We start from the raw sequence: 23,426 nt of genomic DNA, 5'->3' as shown, positions 1-23,426 counted from the left end.
GTGGCACAGTTTATCCCTTTTGTTTTACCAATCCTGCTAATGGGTTAGGGTGCTAATGGCCTTTAGGGACTGAGTCGCTCTGGTTTTTAGTTGTGTCAAAGTTTATGTCCCCAAAATATTGAACTATTGACGAACATTCGTGCGACTGATTACCCAGTGGTTAAATATTCAGCTTTCTTCTCCCTACTTCACCCCTCTTTTTGTCACTTCTGTACGTACTGCTCCTCATGTCCCAGTGTCACCGTGTCTCCCCCCGAGATGCGGCTGACCAGGCTGCCTTGTCACCGTGTCTCCCCCCCAGATGTGGCTGCAGCCCCTCAGGCGCCAGGACGTACCCCAGAGGAGCAACTTCCTGTGTCCTGTCTACAAGACCAGCGAGCGCCGCGGCACACTCTCCACCACGGGACACTCCACTAACTATGTAATCGCCATGACGCTCAACACCGACATGCCGGCTGAGCACTGGATCAGACGAGGAGTGGCACTGCTGTGCCAGCTCAACTCCTGATGTCTTCCTTACACACAATAAAACACCCTGCTTTAGCTCACATGAATTGTGAAGTGTCAGGGGGGCAGGGGTTGCACAATGTTTCAGGACAGACTTGATAAGGAGGAAAGTGTTAATGGGAAAAAATGTGGGTGATGTACAATCTTAGCTAAACCACCCGTGTGATGTCGTCACAAACACAAGAAGAAAATAAGCGCAACAAAATTACCACAAACAACAGGCTCTAAATCAACTTTATTGTCTCTTAATGGAAATAACACACAATCAGCGTGGATGATAAATGCAATGAAAACATTTAAATATCCAAGTTAATAAACAATAATAAAATGAAACAAAATTAAACAATGTACCTTCATAATTTTAGAAGACAATGACAGCAGAATGTTTGAGAGATGAGAGATTTTCTGGGCTACAATACCTTCAAATGTAAAACTAAAACCCCCATGGTTTCAGAACGGCATGTCAAACCACATTATGGCAATTAAGGCGTCACTGAACCTGGCAAAGTAAAGCTAAAACATCGTCCTTATTTGACCTTTTATCCATTAGCGACTGATATCTTAGAAAATCCACGTATTACCATGCTACAAGCTTCAGCAGAGTTGCAAGCCAACAGGTCTACTGGACAGTTACTGTGAACCCAACACAATCCCTCATCCTCATTTAATCTGTTTCCCCAAAAATGTAACAACGGGTTTTTCAGCGACAACCTATTAGAATTTGACTCTAAAAAAATTAAAACTATTCCACCTATAAGACATTTGTCTGTTCTGTACCACTCATGCCTCATGCATGATTCAATCCAATCAAATACATTAGTGTAATGTGACTGACGATGATTCACACCCAATAAGACAAGACGATGGATGTCACACGGTGACAGGATAGTTGCACATTAAAATGTGCTCCAGCAGGTGGGGCCAGTTTGCGCGCAGCAGCAGAAGGCTAATGCAGCTAGCGCTAATTTAGCACTCAGCAGAAGGCTAATGCAGCTAGCGCTAATTTAGCACTCAGGAGAAGAGGCTAATGCAGCTAGCGCTAAGTTAGCACTCAGGGGGCAGAAGACAAGTCAACGGAGGTGCAGGATATAAAATAAAAACAATGTTACATTATTTTTTTTACTAATGATCAAATACAAATTCAAAGACATTAGGAACATAAGATTAGCTTGTTCTGTGCTTTGATATTTGACAATCAATTAAAAGTGCAAAGTATGCTAATTGGGAGAATATATTTAAGAATCAGAGCACAATACCAGACAAGCCTAACCTGGCTTGAGAGTTGTCTGAATAATTTCAATGAATACAACATTTTCTACATAATCCTTTATACCCAAATTTGTTGCAGAATTAGAATGATAACACTTTTACTGACAATCCAAAGCAACGCAGTTTAAACAAAAACCTGCCTTTTATAGGCCGCTTACTACTCTGATTTAAAACTCTTCTCAATAGAAACTACAATTATTTTGATTCACATTTAGGCAGTGAACATGTTTCAAGGCTATGCTAGCATAAGGGCTTTGATGGATGTTTTGGTATACAGTTCTGTCAATCCAACAAAACATCAGATAACTCTTGAGGTCATCAAACAACTAAGCTTGAAATCAAGCACTGGCTGAACAGCATCTTGTACGAACACAGTGACTAAGGCCTGAACCTGGCCACTTATCCTTCAATAACAAGTGGTGTGTACCTTCAATACCCAAAAGTGATCTAATCATTCAAGAAAATGGCCAAAACAATATAACATCGGGAAAAATTGTTGCAAATTAACAATGAACCCACCTTTGAATTGGGCTATTGCGCTAGACACTGCACGTTTGACAGAAAACACACAAGCTGTGGTTCTCACGGGGTTCCCCTCAGAAGGTGAACTATTCAGCCCTGTTGATGGTGTACGCTCAGGGTCTGAGGGTGTATTTAGACTCATCAGGCTCTTCTACCCGGGGCCCCTGTGCTTGCTAGCTTCAGCCCATGTCAGTATGTGAAGACTGCATCACTAAAGCACCACATGGCCACTGTGGGTTGTGAGGTATACAGGGACACAAGGCTGGGTGACAGGGTATACAGGGACACAAGGCCGAGTTACAGGGTATACAGGGACACTAGGCTAGGTGGGTTACAGGGTATACAGGGACACAAGGCTGGGTTACAGGGTATACAGGGACACTAGGCTAGGTGGGTTACAGGGTATACAGGGACACAAGGCTGGGTTACAGGGTATACAGGGACACTAGGCTAGGTGGGTTACAGGGTATACAGGGACACAAGGCTGGGTGACAGGGTATACAGGGACACTAGGCTAGGTGGGTTACAGGGTATACAGGGACACTAGGCTGGGTGGGTTACAGGGTATACAGGGACACAAGGCTGGGTGGTTACAGGGTGGGCCACAGGATACCAGGATTCTCAGAGCCTGCAGTCTGGCTGGGTTCTCCAGGGTTAGGCAGGTCCTCCATCAGACAGTGTCCTGCTGACAGTCAGGTAAGCTGGCAGTGGAATGTTTTGTTTTCTTTGAGCCAAATCAGCATGGTGACATATTTAAATGTGTCAAAATGCCTGTTAAAATCTGCAGAGGACAACCACAGTCTTAGAGGGCCTGTTACTGGCAGACTAGACTGATACAGAGGTAGTATGCTTCCACAACAAAGGTGTAGCAGGAGAAGTATTTTTGCAAGGAGTGTAGCCTCAATGTAATCCTTCAGTACAGATTTCTGGCGTAGAAAACAGAGCAGACCAGACAGTGAGGAAAGAGGAGTGAAGTGTAAACATCTGCTGCTATGATCCATGAGATATGCATCAGCCACTGCTGCTGAGAAGCGCAACAAGATTCACCACCACACATGCAGGACAAACACGTAGACAAATAGAAGAGCTTTAAGGCTGAGAAGCTCAAGTACCCCCATGTGTACACACATTTCCTCCTCCCATTACCTCAACCCCCCACCTTTACACCCCCACCCCACATCTTATCTCACCCTCCACCCCCAAACTAGAAGCCGAAATCAAGCACTATTTGGTCTTCGAAGATGGCGATGAGCAGCATGATGGCGAACCCAGTGAGCATGCCACAGTTCTGCAGCACAAAGTGTCCCAGCTGGCAGCGCTTGTGGTCCTCGCTGTCGCCGTGGAGCATCTCAGGCAGCTGCAGAGAGTGAGGGCCATTTTTTAATCAAGTATGAAAACATTCATTCTGAGATTACACCAAAGGAGTTACTGAAAACACTTGAGTGGAGGAATGTGAATCTATATTTTGTGTAGCTGAAATGAAGAAGCCTAGGCTGGCCCAGCGTCCTGCGAGAGGCAGGCCCAGCGTCCTGCGAGAGGCAGGCCCAGCGTCCTGCGAGAGGCAGGCCCAGCTTCCTGCGAGAGGCAGGCCCAGCTTCCTGCGAGAGGCAGGCCCAGCGTCCTGCGAGAGGCAGGCCCAGCTTCCTGCGAGAGGCAGGCCCAGCTTCCTGCTAGATGTGAGCCACTGCCAGCAACAACAGCACAATAGGTCAACTCACCATGTCCACGAGAGCCACATAGAGGAACATGCCGGCGGTCACAGCAAAGATCCAGCTGGTGACGTTGTGAGTGTACTGGCCCACTGCCGTGCCGATTATCATGCCCACGTAGGCCATGAGAGCAGAGAGCAGGTTGTACACGATGGCCTGCTTGACAGACATGCCTGCCTTCAGCAGCACAGCAAAGTCACCTAGGGGGCACACGTAATCAGACAGATAAATATGTTGACATGTTGTTAATGACATACAACCACACAGTCTTTCCACCCAACATTTCTTACATGAATATAGTCTCCTATATTATTTTTTGTTTTCTGTATTCGTGCGGCAGTATAAAAGTACCACTTAACGAAAATGTTGTTTTAGTCTTTTCGTTTTATAATTAAAAAATAAATAAAGGGGAAATAAAATGCTTGAAGTTAATTGTCAAGACTTTTGCACAGTACTGTACATAAAGTTTTCATACACTTCTCCAATTTAAACTTGAACACTTTCCTTTCTCTCTCACACAGGCACGCACACACACACAGTTCTGCCTCCTCACTGCCAGCACAGCTGTGGGAAAAGGCCCAAATCTCACCGAAAACGCCATTGATTCAGAGAGAAATGAACAATATAGAACAAGAATAGAGGTGGCTTCCATTTCTCCCCACCAGAATGAATGTCCTCTTTTCCTCGATAGTTGGCACACTAATATTACCACTCTGTACTAGCATCCATCAATCAAATCCAGGAGAAAAGGAAGACGGGAATGTGAGGAGAGAGAGCACGGCCTGATGCACTTATCTCACTTCCACTCTGTCACGTGCCTTGCCACCAAGTCACCAGTGCAATTAACACACCCATCACTGCCAATTAGCTGCACGACGGGATGTTAAAGAGCCATCACAATCATCTTCCTCGCCTCAGCCTCACAGCTGCAGATGGGGAAGTGCTCGTCATAAGGGATGAGAGGCGCAGTGGTGCTGGTCATATCACTACCTTCATTTGTCACTTGCTCCATGGGGGAGGAGGGGAGGGAGCAGGGGAGAGTGGGTGGAGCCATTGTGAAAATAATAAATATATGATTCAGCATACAGAACGTACATTTAATGGAAACAAGGAGGCCTTTAGTGACACATTCAACACTACTCACATTCAACAGTACTAGGTGTTCTCACAGCATTGAAGTCTGGTCAGATGAATTTTTACATTTACTACTACTGTATCATGATATTACTACGATGTACATTTAATTTGCCATTTACTACTGTCCGTAAAAAAGGCAGCTCTGTGTGCAGGGTTGTGGATTTGGTGTTAACTGTCCAGTGAGGTAGACTTACCTTGCCTCTAACTGTCCAGTGAGGTAGACGTACCCTGCCCCTAACTGTCCAGTGAGGTAGACGTACCCTGCCCCTAACTGTCCAGTGAGGTAGACTTACCCTGCCTCTAACTGTCCAGTGAGATAGACATACCCTGCCCCTAACTGTCCAGTGAGGTAGACTTACCCTGCCTCTAACTGTCCAGTGAGGTAGACGCGCACTGCCTCTAACTGTCCAGTGAGATAGACTCGCACTGCCTCTAACTGTCCAGTGAGGTAAACTTTGTACAGTATTGTTTCGAATTAATAGCATTTTCTACATTTAATATTAAAGACTGCAGCCACTTTTAATATTCATATGTTTATTGTATGCACCTGCCCACCAAAGCAAATTCCGTTTGTGTAAACTTGCCGAATAAACTTGTTTGATTCTGACTTACCGTGCCTCTGACTGTCCAGTGAGGTAGATGCACCCTGCCTCTAACTGTCCAGTGAGGTAGACTTACCCAGCTCATGAGGCAGCTCGTGACAAAACACAGCGACCGACGTGCTGATGCCGCCCGTGATGTTAGCGCTGAATGCCGCTCCTACAAAACACAGCAACAGCTCACCAAGACAGATCTGTGTTTTTTATGAGATGCCCCCAGCTAAAACTATGGACACTAAACTGTTGTTCTGTTCTACAGGAAATGAAGGAACGCCCTGGAACAATGGTGGCAAGTTCAGACAAGCTGGTCAACTATCAAATCAAGTTAGTCACCTATTGCCAGGCCGTCACTGAAGTTGTGCATGCCGTCCCCCATGATGACCATCCAGGCGATGCTGGCAATTCCTGCATCCTTCATCTCCTGGTCCGAGTGGCAGTTCCCCCCATGTGAGTGGCCGTGAGAGTGGCTGTGAGAGTGACCGTGTTTCTTGGCGTGCCGGCCGTTCTCTGGGGCGGGGGAGTCAGCCTGCTGGTGTGGGGCGTCGGCCTGCTGGTGTGGGGCGTCGGCTGGCGGCAGCTTGTTACTGGATGAGTCAAGCGGCTGCAGCTCGGAGAGCTGGCTGTCGCTGTGGCCGTTGTCACAGGACAGGACCACAGGGTCGGGGACTGGAGGGAAAGGATTCATGTGAGTACTGAGAGGTTCTATAAAGCCTAGCTCCCTCTCTGCCAGGAGAGATGTCAGGCAGGTTGTGTTGAGGTTCTCCCCCGTCTTACCCTCGGTCAGGGGCTTGAGGTGGAGCCACTCTGCGTCGGAGCGTCGGTTCAGTTTGTGATCTGACAGTTTCCTGCCGATCTTGGCTTCCTCGCCTTTCTTCTTCCCACCACACAAGCTGCCCTGGAAAGACATGGAGGCTGACTATACAGCACAGCGTCTAACTGTCCTGGAGGCTGACTATACAGGGTTAGCTGTATCTACGCTAGATCTTGCCCCTGGACCAGGGTTAGCTGTAGCTAGACGAGGTCTTACCCCCTGGTCGCGGTAGTGCTGGAACATGCCCAGGCAGTGTTCGATGATGAAGAGCAGGTAGATCCCACCCAGAGCCGTCAGACCCTTCCACACGCCGTCGAAGGCCGTCAGCAGGTCCTGCTCCTCTGCCTGGCTCTGCTCCCCGGGGTGGGAGTGGTCGTGCTGGCCTTGCGACTGGAGGAGGGGGGTGGACCATCAGACTGATCACCGTGAGCACACCTCTCTGCTCTATAGCTGACCAGCAGTCATGCACACACATGCAGGCATTCAGTCTGAACAACAACAGATTCTGCCAGCTGTTGTTTGAGACTGTGTGCTGTCCTTACGTGGGGCAGCAGATGCAGCAGGGCATCTCCGCTCAGCGTCCCCACGGCCAGGGCCACCAGGAAGGTGAGCAGGAACTTGAAGCAGGCCTGGTTGAGGATGGGCACCAGCACTACCCCCAGCAGGGACAGCAGGCTGATGATGGAGATGGACACGAAGCCCCACACCCAGATCCACACTGAGGAGAGACGAGACCCTGCTCAGTACACACATGCTCTGTACTGTACATGCTCAGTACTGTACATGCTCAGTACATCTCACACATGCTCAGTACAGCACAGCCCATCTCACATGCTTATTCACCACACTATTGCATAGTGAATATGTAACTGCGGTTTATGAACCTGTCCCCTGTGGCAGCTGAATATCACTGCTAAACAGATCAAAGGTAACTTTGGTCTAACTAGATTGAAGCTTTGGAGCGGGGCCCTTCCCTTTAGAGAAGTGGGGCTGGAGTGAGTATAGATTTCTTTCACCCCCACATCAGCAGACTGAAATACACGGTCTCCTGAAAGTCCTCAAAACACCAGATGAGGCTTGGATTGGTTTATGACATCAGCTTTGGCGCACTTCATTCTCAACCAAAATAATTTAGATCTGAAACTGACCGACAAGATTGTATTATTTTGACTCCAGCAGAAGAAAGTGTGATGCTCACTGCAAGGCCGTTTGGTTCACCATTAGCCACGTTCATCCTCAAGTCCTCCTCCTCCTTACAGCATCGACACATAACCTCCAAGCCTCACCACACAAGCATCAGCTCAACAGTGTCTGGAGGTGGTACACTAGAGAAGAAATGTTTTCTGCACTAGTGCCCGAGAGAGGACAGCTGTTTAATGTTGTGTGAAATTCAATGTCACACAAGTGTGTCCTCTAGTGACGCCGATCTGCCATCGCTGAGCTTCTCTCCTCTTCATCTTACAGACCTCTGAGTCACCAGGGCTCTGAGGCACAATATCTTTACTTCTGCTGCAGAAACTGTTAGATTACAGTCCTGAAGGACATTGCATTGCCTAGGCTGGAATGGCATGACAAATAGTAGCACTGTACGTAGCTCGTCTGGGTTCTAAATGCCTATAAGCCATGAGACGACCTGTCCTACAGTGAAGCCAGACCACGGACACATCCTCCCCTCTCAGGCAGTTCCCTTCTGGGAGCACTCGTGTGTGTGATTGCAGCATACGCTCCTATTCAAAAGGGTCAATGGGGGTTGAAACTTCAATCTTTAAGGTCACAGTAAGGTCAATACCAACAGTGAAGAAAACATTGTACCAGAGTACAAGTTAGAAAACTGGCATCGAATGAGAAGGGTTTGGGACTTGTAATTGATTCTATCCAACTTGCAGATAAATCCCATTGCAGTAACTAAGACACTTGTAATCAACTAACTTGTCTAGGGTGGTCTCCCTCATCAGGAGCAAGTATCTAGCAGGTTAACACTACTTCCAGGGGGAGCAGATCCTGACACATTGAGCAGCTGGACGATTTACAAAACGCTGCTGGAAAACTCTCCCCCAACACGGAACCCTCTCTATACAAACACAGCCCTTTCAAAACACTGGAGGCTGGAGCCTGTCCTGGAAGACATCTGAACGAAGGAGGCCAAGCTGGGTGCTGAAGCGCTAATTTCACACACATTTAGCTGTTAGCTTAGGAGCCAGTCTGTTAAGCCAGGCTTTGCAGCAGGCCTGCGGGCCCCCGGCTGGTCCTGGAGCACAGGCTCTGCGACAGCCTGTTTCACCCCCGACAGGGGAAACATGTTAATGAGCAACTCTGTTTAACCTATTGTTGGAGGAGATCTGGACTGTTGACATACCACACGTCGTTAAAAACAACCTCTAACCTGTCTCGTAACAAGTGGTTCTTTCAGAGGACAGTCTTATATTAGGTCCACACAACTTACCCAAATAAGCCCATCAATGAGCCAAAACCTGTAACCCTTCATTGCTTCTGTAGAAGAATGGGACTAGGGTGTCTCTGGTGCCAGATGGCTGAGCGGTTAGGGAGTCGGGCAATTAATCAGAAGGTTGTTGGTTCGATTCCAGGCTGTGCCAAATGACATTGTGTCCTTGGGCAAGGCACTTCACCCTACTTGCCTACTCGGGCAGAATGTCCCTGTACTTACTGTAAGTTACTCTGGATAAGAGCGTCAGCTAAATGAATGTGAATGTCTCTCTCTCCATCCCCTGCCCCCCCGGATCAGCTGCCCCCCCAGAGCAGCGTTGATTGGAAAGTGTGTGTGTGTGGTAGGAGTGTGGGGTTGATGATGGTCCTCTCATGTTGTCTTGTCCTGTTAACCATAATCCTTACAGTGACTGCAGCTAGTCATAACATTCCACCTTTATCCACCCCATAACTCTGACTAGGAAGGCCCCACATGCACCAACCTTGGTCTGGTTACTTATACCAGAGTCCCCTCAACCATCATTTGTTGCTGGGATCATTTGTTTGCAGTTTTTTTTGTCCGTCTACTTTGTTCACCCATAACTCTGACTAGGAGGGTCCCACATACCCCAAACTTGGTCTGGTTTACTTATTAGAGTCCCCTCCAGCCTTAAGTGTGTTTATAGCCACCTGGACACGCAGGCCAAACGCAGAGTTCTTGGTTTAGAATTTTGTAGGGACATGTACTTTGACAGCTCTGTTAGCATGAGTGTAAACTATAATATAAATGTGATGTCAGTTCCAAAAAACACATTCACATTTCACCAAAACATCCTACTGTGCAACTAAAGGATTCCCATCCGACTAGCCACTTCCACAATGTTGACAGAACAGTTTTATTTAAATGTTTGACCAAGTTCCCTTCTGGGGCCTGACGACTACAGGATGTTTCGTCTGAGAGGTTCTCAGTCCTGCTCTTTCTACTTTTCAAGTAGTAAATACAGTTTTGGCTGTCACTGTGCCTTGCCTCCAGGTATGTTTGGACTTAAGCTTAGGATGCAGTTGGGTTTAGTCAACATGGGGTGGGTCCACTGTACATACAGACCTGAGTGTTGCTAGCGGCGACAGGTGGGCGGGGCTTACCGGTGCTGGGGGGCTCCAGCGCAGCCTGCTCCACCTCCATCTGGTGGTAGTGGCGGATGCACACCCGGCTGTCGATCTGGTAGAGCAGGGCCGGGCACAGGTAGGTGAACTGAGCAGGCGAGATGAGCGACTCAGAACTCAGGCCATAGTAGCTGAGGAGCTGGGTCAGGTTAAGACACTTGGGAGGGAGAGAGGAGGGGGAGAAGAAAGGAGGGGGAGGAGAGAGGAGGGGGAGGAGAGAGGAGGGGGAGGAGAGGGGAGGACGAGGACAGAGGAGGGGGAGAAGAGAGGAGGGGGAGGACAGAGGAGGGGGAGGACAGAGGAGGGGGAGGAGAGAGGAGGGGGAGGACAGAGGAGGGGGAGGACAGAGGAGGGGGAGAAGAGAGGAGGGGGGGGAGAGGAGGGGGAGGAGAGAGGAGGGGGAGGAGAGAGGAGGGGGAGGACAGAGGAGGGGGAGGACAGAGGAGGGGGGGGAGAGGAGGGGGAGGAGAGAGGAGGGGGAGGACAGAGGAGGGGGAGAAGAGAGGAGGGGGGGGAGAGGAGGGGGAGGAGAGAGGAGGGGGAGGAGAGAGGAGGGGGAGGACAGAGGAGGGGGAGGACAGAGGAGGTGGAGAAGAGAGGAGGGGGAGGAGAGAGGAGGGGGAGGACAGAGGAGGGGGAGAAGAGAGGAGGGGGAGGACAGAGGAGGGGGAGAAGAGAGGAGGGGGGGAGAGGAGGGGGAGGAGAGAGGAGGGGGAGGAGAGAGGAGGGGGAGGAGGAGAGGAGGGAGAGGAGAGAGGAGGGGGAGGAGAGAGGAGGGGGAGGAGAGAGGAGGGGGAAGAGAGAGGAGGGGGAAGAGAGAGGAGAGGAGGAGGAGAGGAGGGAGAGGAGAGAGGAGGGGGAGGAGAGAGGAGAACAAGGGGTCACTTCAAAAGGAATCAACAGTGGTCAATAACACTAGCTGTAGATTAACTGGAGAATGAGATTCAAATGTAGGTTGGACCCCTCCTGACCTAAATTCAGGAGCTTTACAGTTAAACACAAGAGCTATCAAGTGTATATTGTCAGGATGTTGACTGTTAGCCTACCTCCTCATGCTGGTGATGTTGAACTGTGTTAGCCTACCTCCTCATGCTGGTGATTTTGAACTGTGTTAGCCTACCTCCTCATGCTGGTGAGCACCCCCGGCTGGGTGCTCTGGCGGAGCAGGCGCTGCCCTCGTGGGGCTGGGCGCTTCGCCCGGCGCCTCACGCTTCTTCTTATTGGGATGACTGGATCCATGTCCGTAACCGCGGTCGTGCCGGTGTCCATGGTGATGGTCATGGTCTTGACCACTGTGGTTATTCTGTTCGGGGGTGGTTGTGAGAGGTGATGGTGTTGATGTTCTCTGCTGATTCCTGTTTCCTCTGCTGGGTTTCCTGGATCTCCTGGGCCTGGTGGTCGGGGGGGCAGTGGAGGGGGGGGCAGTTCCCGGCTGGGGGGGCTCTGAGGAGGCTGCTGGCTGCTCCGGGTGACTGGAGGGGGGGTCTGCTCCCCCCTGGGTGTTAGGGGGAGGAGGTGGTCGGGGGGCGTGGTGTTCCTGAGGCAGGGTTTTGGAGCTGAGCTCTTCCTGGTTCAGAGACAGTTTGTCCATGACAGTTTTGTGCTCTTTAGCCTGGTCATGCCGGTGGTCATGGTCGTAGTCATGGTCATGATCGTGGTCATGATCGTGGTCATGATCATGTGTGTGGTCCCTCTCCTGTACCTGACCGGGGTTTTGGTCGTGGTCATGTTTATGTTCAGTGGCCTCCCCAGTGTGGAGGTCGTGGGAGGGGTCTCTGTGAGCAGTGGGGTGGGGCCAGCCTGGAGGGGGGTGACAGGGGGAGGATGTGGAGGAGTGTGTGGGGCGGTGCTCGGGGTGGGGGTGCTTGCTGGCCCTGCCGTGGCCATGGTGGCTCTCCCGGGTGGGAGAGTGGTGGTGCAGCCCCTCCTGCACCTCCAGCAGGTCCAGGTGAGCCACATGGTCGTGGCCCAGCTCCTCGTGCTCCAGCCCCACCAGCTTCACCTCCCCCAGACCAAGGCTGAGCAGCAGGCTCTGGAAGCCCCCAAAGTCGAGCCGGTCCCGCTGGCCGTAGCGTCGAAACAACTGAGCGATGTAGAAGCGCTGCTCTTCCTCCAGCGTGCTGCCGGCCGGGGGGGTCCTGGGGGCAGGGGGGGTCCTGGGGGCGGGGTTCAGCTGCAGGTCGCTGTGGGCATGACCGTGCCCCTCGTGGTCGCTATGCTCGCTATGGTCGCCGTGGTGATGACCGTGGTGGTGATGGCCGTCACCATGGCAGTGGCTGCCATGGTGGAACAGGAAGGTGAGCACGCACAGGAAACACAGCTTGGTGTGTGTGTGGACACGCATGCTCTCCTCACTCTGGGAACCCTGAGGAGCACACACACAAACCCTGTTTTCAGTTCCCGCTCACTGTAACAACTACCCACCTGTCTCCTAATAACTCACTACAGGCTAATTAAAACAAAGTCAGGACAAACAGCCTTTTATCTTGTGCTGCCTGAGAACACTAAGATCCCCACAGAGCAGAGGGGGAGACTGTGTGTCTGTGAGAGAGAAATTGCTTGTTTTGTTCTAGCCAACAAGCCAGAAGCTGCAAAATCATTACTGTCAAATGACCCTCATATGGTCTCTTGAGTTGCCTGAGGAGGGGGTTATGACTAGCTGCAGTCACTGTAAGGATGTAAGGGTTTGGGTTAACAGGACAACATGAGAGGACCATCATCAAACCCACATTCCTACCACAAACACCCACACCCACACACCCTAGTGAGCTCTGCTCCTGTCGGTGGTGGCAGGTGGTTTCCAGCATTCACACGGAGCTCAGACTCAGAAACTCCTGATGGCTAGATTGTCTAGCAGTCATTCAAGAGCCACAACTGCAGAGTGGCACAGACACACGGCATCTCAAATATTTGGTGCCAGCGCTGGTGTAGCTCAGCAGAGAGCCTAGCCCAGACCCATTACTGCTGTCACACTAGAAGAGCTATGGGCTCCACATTCACTTCAAATGTGGTTACTTCACCTTACTTCAACTAAAACAGACCAAATACACCAAACAATCCACACACTGTCAAATCACTGACCACTGGCACCCTACTGGCCAGGCGGCTTCATGGACAAGTAATTTCAGAGTCCAGTTACAGTCCATTATCTACTAGATCAGGGGGGCCCCAAACTACGCCCCGCGGGCCTAATATTCCCCGCCCCTCTGAACAATTTTTTAAATATGCCTATATGTTTTAATCATATCTGTATTTTATAATGAAGGTTGGCTTTCAAACTAAAATGTATTTTCGTTATTACCTATTAAAACATCTCTTAGTTATTAACTATAATTATTAACAAACAAATGATGTTAGATACACTCACTAACAGATAGGCCATTCAACATAACGTTCCATCGTGATCAAGCAGGTGCACGCGAGCCAGCAAGAAAATTCAAAGAGACAACAAAATGGCCAAACGGTTGGGAAAGAGAAAGGTTGATTCAGAATGCAGGGAACTGTGATGTTCTGAAAGATGCATTTAAGCCCAACAGTCTCATTGAATGATATGCTGCCCTCCCTAACGAGACATACCCAAACATAAAACAGCGTACAATGAAGATGGCCACACTTTTTGGCAGCACGATCAAGACATTTAGCAGACGCTCTTGATGACTTGAAGACTCACTGATGAACATTTGCATCAGTCTGAGACTGGCTGGGACAGGAATGGAACCTGACATTGGTCTTCTCCCTAGCCATAAGCAAGCCCACAGTTCACACTGATTAATATGCGTAAGTGAGTACATGTTTTGATTTCAATAGCAATGAATATGAAAAAAGGTCATTACAATGGTAATAATGCTATTTAATAGGCTATATATATCCCTTGATATGTAAGGATGTACAGTGCATAATAAAATAATAAACTAATCTAGTATAATAAATACATAAATAAATAATAATAAAATCGCCACAATACTAATTTTCTGTTACAGACCGACCAGCCCCACACCAAAGAAAGGAAAAATGATCTGGCCCTCACAAAAAAAGGTTTGGGACCCCTGTACTAGATCATGGCCATGTTGGTTGTTTCCAATTATACAGCTGACCTACACCAAATATAATTTGGACACATTGTTGAATTACCTACATTGCAGTGTACAGCAGTAGAACAAACAAGCCAACAGCCCAGCCTGTCAGTACTGCTGCATGCTGTAGACAGCCCAGCCTGTCAGTACTGGTGCATGCTGTAGACAGCCCAGCCTGTCAGTACTGCTGCATGCTGTAGACAGCCCAGCCTGTCAGTACTGCTGCATGCTGTAGACAGCCCAGCCTGTCAGTACTGGTGCATGCTGTAGACAGCCCAGCCTGTCAGTACTGCTGCATGCTGTAGACAGCCCAGCCTGTCAGTACTGCTGCATGCTGTAGACAGCCCAGCCTGTCAGTACTGCTGCATGCTGTAGACAGCCCAGCCTGTCAGTACTGCTGCATGCTGTAGACAGCCCAGCCTGTCAGTACTGCTGCATGCTGTAGACAGCCCAGCCTGTCAGTACTGCTGCATGCTGTAGACAGCCCAGCCTGTCAGTACTGCTGCATGCTGTAGACAGCCCAGCCTGTCAGTACTGCTGCATGCTGTAGACAGCCCAGCCTGTCAGTACTGGTGCATGCTGTAGACAGCCCAGCCTGTCAGTACTGCTGCATGCTGTAGACAGCCCAGCCTGTCAGTACTGCTGCATGCTGTAGACAGCCCAGCCTGTCAGTACTGCTGCATGCTGTAGACAGCCCAGCCTGTCAGTACTGCTGCATGCTGTAGACAGCCCAGCCTGTCAGTACTGCTGCATGCTGTAGACAGCCCAGCCTGTCAGTACTGCTGCATGCTGTAGACAGCCCAGCCTGTAAGTACTGCTGCATGCTGTAGACAGCCCAGCCTGTCAGTACTGCTGCATGCTGTAGACAGCCCAGCCCGTCAGTACTGCTGCATGCTGTAGACAGCCCAGCCTGTCAGTAACTAACCCATCACACAGGACTTCCTTATATCCAGCCAATCAGCAGACAGGCTGGAGCACTAACCAAGGTGAGAACACGCCAGTTAACACTGCAGGTGGTTTAGCTCTCAGCCAGTATAGCAAAGCTGGAGCCCTCACTACCAAAGAAAAAAAGATCTGGTCTCCCAGACCTTCCCACCTCCTTCTACACTGCCCGTGATAACCCTGCTCTCCTTTACTTGGCTGAAACACCTTGAGCTGCTACAATAAACAACCACAGATCCCATCAAGACTAATCAAAGGGACACTGGTGTCGTGCTGCAGGTCTGGTTCAATGACCCCAGGGAGTGGAGTAGAGGAGTGAAGGTACTCACCCCTGTGTCTTCCTGCTCCGAGTAGAGGGTGAAATTGAATTAGATGAAGAAGTGTGTCACAACAGTTAAGACTGTCTGTTGCAAACATTAACGTGATTACAAGCCTGCTTCACGGGCTGCCGACAACACACTGTTTATAAACATGAGGCGTGGGTGACCTATGATACGCAGTCCAGATAGGACAAGGAAACACCGGAAGCTACTGAAGAGCACGCCCCCAACACAATACACTCTTTGTGAGGAAATAACATTTTGAAAATAAGTCTGGTCTTTATTCAGAAAGATTTGCGAGTGGTCATCTCTCTTGAGTGGATTCCTTAAGATGTGTGGGAGGCATCCAGGAGCATGTTGTGCGTAACATCAGCTGGTTCACCTTAACTTACTTACAGAAGTACAAGTCTTTTGAGGTCAGGTATCAACGATGAAGATCTTAGTTCACCCAGAATACTGAGATCCTACAGACCACAATCTTATACAGCAGTTCATTTATAACAAATATCGGCTTGTCCTGTGCATTCACAATAACGGTAATGTTAATGTTAACAAACTTAACTGTTGCATCGTCACTAACACGGTCTTAAAGTTGTACGGTGACTAACTTTTTTCCTGGTTTTGGGTTTGATTGTTGGTGGTTTTCCATTGCAAATCAAATAGGAATTCATTTTGTAAGCAAGCGGACCGTTGCAATATGATCTGTGTTCAGAGTGGTAGGGTGTGTCCCCTACGTAAGGTTTTTAGGGATTTAAGCAGGACAATGTTGCTACAACCCCCCCTCGTTAGGAGATATCTGAAGCATGTGAGACTGTGTGTCATCCTGTATCCTAACCCTAACCCATCCTGTCACCATGTGTTCAGCTTGGCAGGAGGAGGACGTAGCTAGAGGGGAATCAGGTGTGACTCACCATATCAAAGGGCTCCCTTCTTCAACTCAACTGTGAATGAAAAGATCGATTCACTCTTTATAGTTGGCTCTCATACACCTTTGGGGTACACACACACACACACACACACACAACAAAACATCCCTTCCACACAGATACATTCCCAAAAACAAACACCCAATCAGAGCACAAGCATGGAGAGCTTTCCCCAGGGGCGCCTCAGGAGTCAGTGTGTTGAGGCACTGCTCAGGAGTCAGTGTGTTGAGGCACTGCTCAGGAGTCAGTGTGTTGAGGCACTGCTCAGGAGTCAGTGTGTTGAGGCACTGCTCAGGAGTCAGTGTGTTTAGGCACGGCTCAGGAGTCAGTGTGTTGAGGCACTGCTCAGGAGTCAGTGTGTTGAGGCACTGCTCAGGGCTTATATAAGAGGACCTACTGAAACCACAAGTTGACAGAGTTCATCCTCAAAGTTAGACATATATTTAATTGAGCCATGACAAGGCAATTTTTTGGAAACTTTAGATGACTTTAAAAACCTTAATATGGCCTACCGTAATTCTACTGAACCTTCTTGACCCCGAGTCCTGATTATTATGGGGTAGGGGCTTGTCTTTCTTGAGAAATACCCCCTAGCGCTGTAAGAGAAACATGCAGGTGTTAGTGAAGCTGCCGTCCTTGATGTCCCCACACTTACAGCTCAGAAGGTCTACAGTAGGATTCTGAAGACAGGGACTTTTTCTAACAGATTTACAGTTTAAAAGTAGTTTAATGTTTACAAAAATCATCAGAGCACTTGTTGTGCAAAAAAAGCTCAATCATCCTTCAGTCATCATGAATGTAAAACAAAAAAGCAGTGATCAACAACTATTCAAGTTTAAGTTGGCATGAACCTAGGACCTTGTAGTGGGTTTCTGATTCTGAAATGTTATTTTACCCAATCAGCACTGCTCATCCCCTACAATCAGCACTGCTCATCCCCTACAATCAGCACTGCTCATCCCCTACAATCAGCACTGCTCATCCCCTACAATCAGCACTGCTCATCCCCTACAATCAGCACTGCTCATCCCCTACAATCAGCACTGCTCATCCCCTACAATCAGCACTGCTCATCCCCTACAATCAGCACTGCTCATCCCCTACAATTAGATTACAGTCTGCTGGCTCCTGGGCTGTTTCTGAGGTCTGATATAAGCTGCAGGTTTCTGAGGTCTGATATAAGCTGCTAATCTGCAGGGACCCGTAAGAGCGTGATCTGAGACAGAGGCAGAACATTCCTGGTGAGGGGGAGGCAGGCACACTGCCCCCTCAATCACTCCTGCTCTCTGCTGCTCTCTGGACATGGGAGAAGAGGGGAGGACAGGAGAAGGGAGGACAGACGAGGACATGGGAGGACAGGACAGGGGAGGACAGGACAGGGGAGGAGAGGACAGGGGAGGACAGGACAAGGGAGGACAGGACAGGAGAGGGGAGGACAGGACAGGGGAGGAGAGGACAGGGGAGGACAGGACAGGACAGGAGAGGGGAGGACAGGACAGGACAGGAGAGGACAGGGGAGGAGAGGATGGCCCTTCAGTCTGATCATATGATCCCCACACGGCATCATCCTCATCCCTATCATGTGTGTGTGTGTGTGTGTGTGTGTGTGTGCAGTCTGCTGTTGCATTCCTGCACAGACGGGAGATGAGGTGAAGAGGACAGCTTCTAGCAGTGTGGGAACATCAGGATGAACAGTTCCCTTGTGTGTCCCGGCCAGACAGGCCCGGGGAGAGAGGCTCCAGCCACAGGCCCTATCTGACCAGACTGACACCATGATGGCACACAGGCCCTATCTGACCAGACTGACACCATGATGGCACACAGGCCCTATCTGACCAGACTGACACTATGATGGCACACAGGCCCTATCTGACCAGACTGACACTATGATGGCACCCACAGAGAAGACTGCTCACACCTCACCTGGAGCACGAGAGAGAGGGCTGTGTTCCCTCCGCTGGGAGCGGCAACAACCACAACCAGAGAGAGACACAGAGAGAGACACAGAGAGAGAGAGAGAGAGAGAGAGAGACACAGAGAGAGAGAGAGACAGAGAGAGAGAGAGAGAGAAAGAGAGAGAGAGAGAGAGAGACAGACAGACAGACAGACAGAGGGGCAGGTGCTGATGCAGTCAGAATTGGAACGGGAGGCAGTAGGGAGGAGCCCAGACCTCAGCCAGCAGTCACTAAAACAAACTTCATCAAACGACACAAAAATGGAGATCAGCCACATTCCTTCAGACTGCAGGAACAACTTACCTGGTGGAACTCTGGTTTGATGAGAGAGAGGGCAGAGCAGCAAGAGTGGATGGCTCTTCCTCTATCCTCGCCTCGTTCCCTCTGGTCTGAGCTAACATAGGAACAGGTTGGATGTTTTGAAGTCTGTGGGTCAGGTGACTGAACTTCTTTGTGCAGGGTGGAGGGCAGAGGGAGGCGACAGACCGGTGAGTGAGGAGTCCTGTAAGGGGTGGGGGTGTTGGGTCTGGGATCAGAGTTAATCAGCCACTGAACCGGTCACTTACAGGAGGTGTGTGTATGTGTGTGTGTGATCAGCTGATTGGACAGATCACGTGTCAGGACCCCCTGGCACGTTATGCAACAAGCTCCCGAGCACAGCAAAATAGCAGGACACCCGGTGGAGGAGGGAGGGATGATGGGGGAGAGGAAGAGAGGGAGGGATGGAGGGTGGGTGGGCGAGAGGAAGACAGGGAGGGATGGAAGGAGAGAGGGGGGAAGGATGAGAGAGAGGGCAGGGAGGGAGAGATGGCGAGAAGAAGGTAGGGTGGGAGGGATAGAGTGGGGAGAAGGAGGGATGAAAGGAGGAAGAGTGACATGGTGGGAGAGAAGGAAAGCAGCAGAGAGATAGGGGGGAGAGATGGAGAAGGCTAGAACAAAAAGTGGGAGTGAAATGAACAAAGACAAAACTGTTAAGGATCTAGACAGAATCATGGGATACGTCACCACACACATCACGAGATACAAGCGCTCAGCAAGAGAAACCAGGAGCAGCAGAGAACAAGGAGGGGGCTTTCCACCAGCGGTGTGCAGGATCAGCTATCCATGGACCGACATATTCCACCCTAACACTACCTCAAGCTACACCACTGAACCACACCCTGGTGAAAGGATTTGAGGTCCTGTTAAAACACTCTCATATGGTGTCTACAAAATTGTTGACCACTTTGCACTTCATTGTTGCCCTAGTTTTCGAATAGTGTTGTTTTGTAGTCTACATCAGCCTTCACCTGCTCTGCTACACCGCAACCTTCAGCTGCTCTTCAACACCGCAACCTTCAGCTGCTCTGCTACACCGCAGCCTTCACCTGCTCTGCTACACTGCAGCCTTCACCTGCTCTGCTACACCGCAGCCTTCAGCTGCTTTGCTAGACTGCAGCCTTCAGCCGCTCTGCTACACTGCAGCCTTCACCTGCTCTGCTACACTGCAGCCTTCAGCTGCTCTGCTACACTGCAACCTTCACCTGCTCTGCTAGACCGCAGCCTTCACCTGCTCTGCTACACTGCAGCCTTCAGCTGCTCTGCTAGACCGCAGCCTTCAGCTGCTCTGCTAGACCGCAGCCTTCAGCTGCTCTGCTAGACCGCAGCTTTCAGCTGCTCTGCTAGACCGCAGCCTTCAGCTGCTCTGCTAGACCGCATCCTTCAGCTGCTCTGCTAGACCGCAGCTTTCAGCTGCTCTGCTAGACTGCACGCTTTAGGAACAACACATCATGTGAGGGATATTAAGAAACGCTTTATTATGCAACTATACAGCTCTGTCACGTACAAGCACAGGGGACACTGGTAAACCTCTGGAACTTCATCCATGAAAGAAGAGAGATTATGAGCAGAAAGGGCCGTATACATGTTTCTGGGGTTGTTTACTACATTTACCCCTGAAGGTACAGCAAGTTGATGTGCTCTAACCTGCTCGCCACTTGGCCTTGTGGACGTGGCTGTACAAGCAGCACATATGTATGACTGTATTCCTTACACGTACAGGATCATACTATTGGTAGACCATGTATTTTACTAATCTACTTATGAGCTGTACCAAATGTACCATGTACATTGTTTAATGTTGCACTGCAAGAGCCTACTGTACTGAACAGAAACAAGGCATGAACTACAGACAGCCTCTGGATAGCATCACCATAGCCCTCAGGTTCCCTCTCCAGTCCATGGAAGACAGGCCATGTTCCTTACTGGAGCATCACTCCATCCCTAAATCAATAAGGCATTACCCGGCAGACGGCTGGATGGCCCCTTCCTTCTCAAGGTGGGGAAGATTACAGGCTGATCTCTCCCTTCGCTGTGGATCTGAGTTCTACCAACTGCGACTTAGCTGTTCAGTCGACATGCTACTGGGTTTTAATGTGCTTTGATGGGGCAGCCAGCATCTGCTAGCCATAGCAGTGTTCAGGAGCGGTCTATTCCCAGACGTAGGTAAGTAACGCTGGGTGTAGGGGTTTGCAATGTGTTAGTCCTAAATAAATGAAACTGCCTGAAAGCTTTAACAGTGAGAAAACTCATTATTATAATCCGTGTTGATCTACTGTAGGGTTTACATTTAAATGTATTCATTTAGCAGACGCTTTTTATCCAAAGCGACTTCCAAGAGAGAGCTTTACAAAGTGCATAGGTCACTGATAACAACAAGGTAGCCCCAAAAACTTTGCAGGTAGCCAAAACATGAAGCACACATTGTGAACAACCAAAATAAGTGCCAAAGGGAAGAACCATAAGAGCATGTAGTTAAACAAGTTAAAATTAATAAAGCATCGGGGCCATTGATACAGTTAAAGGATAGGATTTTTCTGTCACCTTAGACTGTACACATGTAGCTAAGCGTGTGAGAAGGAAAGCCAGACACAACTTTATTGTAATTTTCATATACTATTTGACATTGCATTCTCAAATGCAACGTTGGCACATTGAAGTATCATGAAGGACCCCTCTACACCAGACATAACCTCGTTGAAACAGTCCTTACGACCCAATGACTTGGCTACACGTCTCCCACCCTATCCAGACCCGCCACACTGTGCATCAGGCGCTGCTCACGGTTTCCTTAACGCTACGCCCACTCACTGTGTCAACATATCCCAACAAGGGAGTAGCCTACTCCGGGTAGTATTGTAAACTAAATATGCATTGAGTTCACTAACACGTATTTAGCATTCGTAATAACATTTATTTGGCGATATACCGTTGGACTGACTTCTGTCTGTGGACCCAACTTAATAACAATGACATTCAATCGCAAGCACGTGGATGACTTGCTAACTTTGCTAACCTAAACTCACAAGACACAAACCTAGTTGGCTAAAAACATCGAAATACAGGTTGTCAAATGTTAACCACTAACGTTTAAGATTTCAACAGTTAAGACCAACTAACAGCATATTTCCAAATGTATCGTTGGCTAGCACACTGCTAACTTAAACAGCTACCTAGTCTACCCATTCAAGCGGAACCTGGTTAAAAGTAGCCAGCTTGCTAAAACGTGTAAACTCCGCTAGCTCTACAAGCCGTGCCTCCATTAAAAAGCTCCTACTCCACCGCTTCGGATTTGAAATACATCTCAAATGAACAGAAAGTGATTAGCCACAAAATCAACTTAGACCTGTGTATTTATCACATAAGTTAGCTAGCTGGTTGGCGTCAAACGTTGGTTTGACTACACAGTGGTCGGCAGGATTCCACATAGCTAGCTAGCTAGATAGCGTGCTAGCAGAAGATTCAAAGGAAATTAGCTTATTAGCAAACAACAAAGACAAGCCATTTAATATTACGACTATATTCCGTCCAAAACACCCACAAATGAAGCTAACTACATATGCATGTTGTTGCAAATGCTGCCCGGTTCCATGTTGTGGGAGTGAATGAAAACAAATGGGGTTTTTTATAGTTACCTCACACGAGTGCCGTGTGCATCTCCTCTCCGCTCGGTACCAAAAAAAAACCTCAGCCGAGCAGCTCAGCAGCAGATCAACATGAGGCCAGGCCGCCAGGGTGTCTGCGGAAGCGGATTCACAAAACCCACTGCGAACTGAAAATAACGCTCCCAGCTATGTCTACGCAGCCTACGTAGCCTAACCATATCATTCTTTTGTAACCAACATTTATTAAAATACGTAGACAGTTGTGGCGTTTCTTTTCGCTTATCAGGTGCGTCACATGACTGTGTGTCACTTTTGCCAGAGTGGATTTTGATTTTTCTAATAGTTTGCCATTAAATTGATGTTTTAAAAGCACACGATATAGGCCTATATGACGGACCCTTGACAACTGTTTTCAAATCTCCCAATATTTGAGAAAATACTTGTTTTCTACAATAAACCATTGTCTCAACAACGTCTTCTCATTTTGGTTGTGTTTATTAAACTTTGCTAACAGTAGAAGTTAGCCAGTATCTTCCTCTGGTAGCCAGTAGCCTATATTCCCCTAGCCTACCAACGACTTCATTGAGTTACGAGCCTGACTGAAGTCATGCCATATTTACTGCATTGCGCGGGACTCATTTCCTGCTAAAATGCCTCTTGCCGCAAATTACTGTGGTAATATTTCCTGAACTGATCTCAAGTGGTTTTGGTCTGGAGGCCATCTACCTGACGAAGCTTTCAACCCCACACACTACCATCACCGGTTGGCCTTCACTCTGTGTGTCAAAATGGGCCACTGTACAGTTGACAAACTGTCAACTGTAAGTAGGAAATAAGTAGGAAATACAACCTCTCACACACCAGTAGGTGAAATATTTGTCTGTACAAAAAGAGGATAATGTTTGTTTTTTAAAGAAGTGCAGTTTTCATGGAGAAATACTGTTGGGTGCAGGGGCATTTCTACACGGTGGCCTACAGGGGCCAGTGCCCCTGTAAAAATGTCCCTGGCCCCCCCCTGTGGCCCCCCTGAGCTGACTGAATAAAATTAAAAAATATATATATATATTCGTTTTTTTTTTACACGTTTTTCTTCTTCTAGTAGTCTTCATGAAACGAGGAAGGGAAATTGCAGCCTTTTTTCCCCC

General features: G+C 49.0%; 2 protein-coding genes across 10 annotated transcripts in view; one reads left to right on the top strand and one right to left on the bottom strand.

Moving 5' to 3' along the window:
• Positions 1–841, top strand: part of dnah7 (dynein, axonemal, heavy chain 7) — an 83,572-nt gene extending 82,731 nt beyond the window's left edge. The window contains exon 63 of the mRNA XM_047047282.1: positions 302–841. Coding sequence (XP_046903238.1) covers positions 302–508 — 207 coding nt within the window. The 3' untranslated portion in view covers positions 509–841. The remainder of the gene's footprint in view (positions 1–301) is intronic.
• On the bottom strand, positions 724–22,404 carry slc39a10 (solute carrier family 39 member 10). 9 transcript variants are annotated; one of them, XM_047046233.1, is made up of 13 exons: positions 22,312–22,404; positions 18,662–18,860; positions 16,916–16,999; positions 16,389–16,418; positions 11,263–12,507; positions 10,122–10,299; positions 7,097–7,272; positions 6,771–6,944; positions 6,518–6,638; positions 6,077–6,409; positions 5,823–5,903; positions 4,017–4,207; positions 724–3,655 (listed from the first exon to the last, which is right to left on the bottom strand). In XM_047046233.1, exons 4-13 carry the CDS (start codon positions 16,389–16,391, stop codon positions 3,503–3,505), a joined length of 2,655 nt encoding a protein of 884 aa, XP_046902189.1. In that variant the 5' UTR covers positions 16,392–16,418; positions 16,916–16,999; positions 18,662–18,860; positions 22,312–22,404; the 3' UTR covers positions 724–3,502. The 9 variants fall into 9 exon arrangements, with proteins under 9 accessions (XP_046902189.1, XP_046902191.1, XP_046902192.1 ...); XM_047046235.1 differs by having other exon boundaries at positions 18,662–18,884; positions 22,312–22,397; XM_047046236.1 differs by having other exon boundaries at positions 18,662–18,752; positions 22,312–22,370.
• Positions 22,405–23,426: the final 1,022 nt, after the last annotated feature.

The sequence above is a fragment of the Hypomesus transpacificus genome, chromosome 23, assembly GCF_021917145.1.
Source record: "Hypomesus transpacificus isolate Combined female chromosome 23, fHypTra1, whole genome shotgun sequence".
NCBI lineage: Eukaryota > Metazoa > Chordata > Actinopteri > Osmeriformes > Osmeridae > Hypomesus > Hypomesus transpacificus.
Note: the sequence above shows the minus strand (reverse complement) of the source record. Positions and strands in the feature narration are given on the sequence as shown.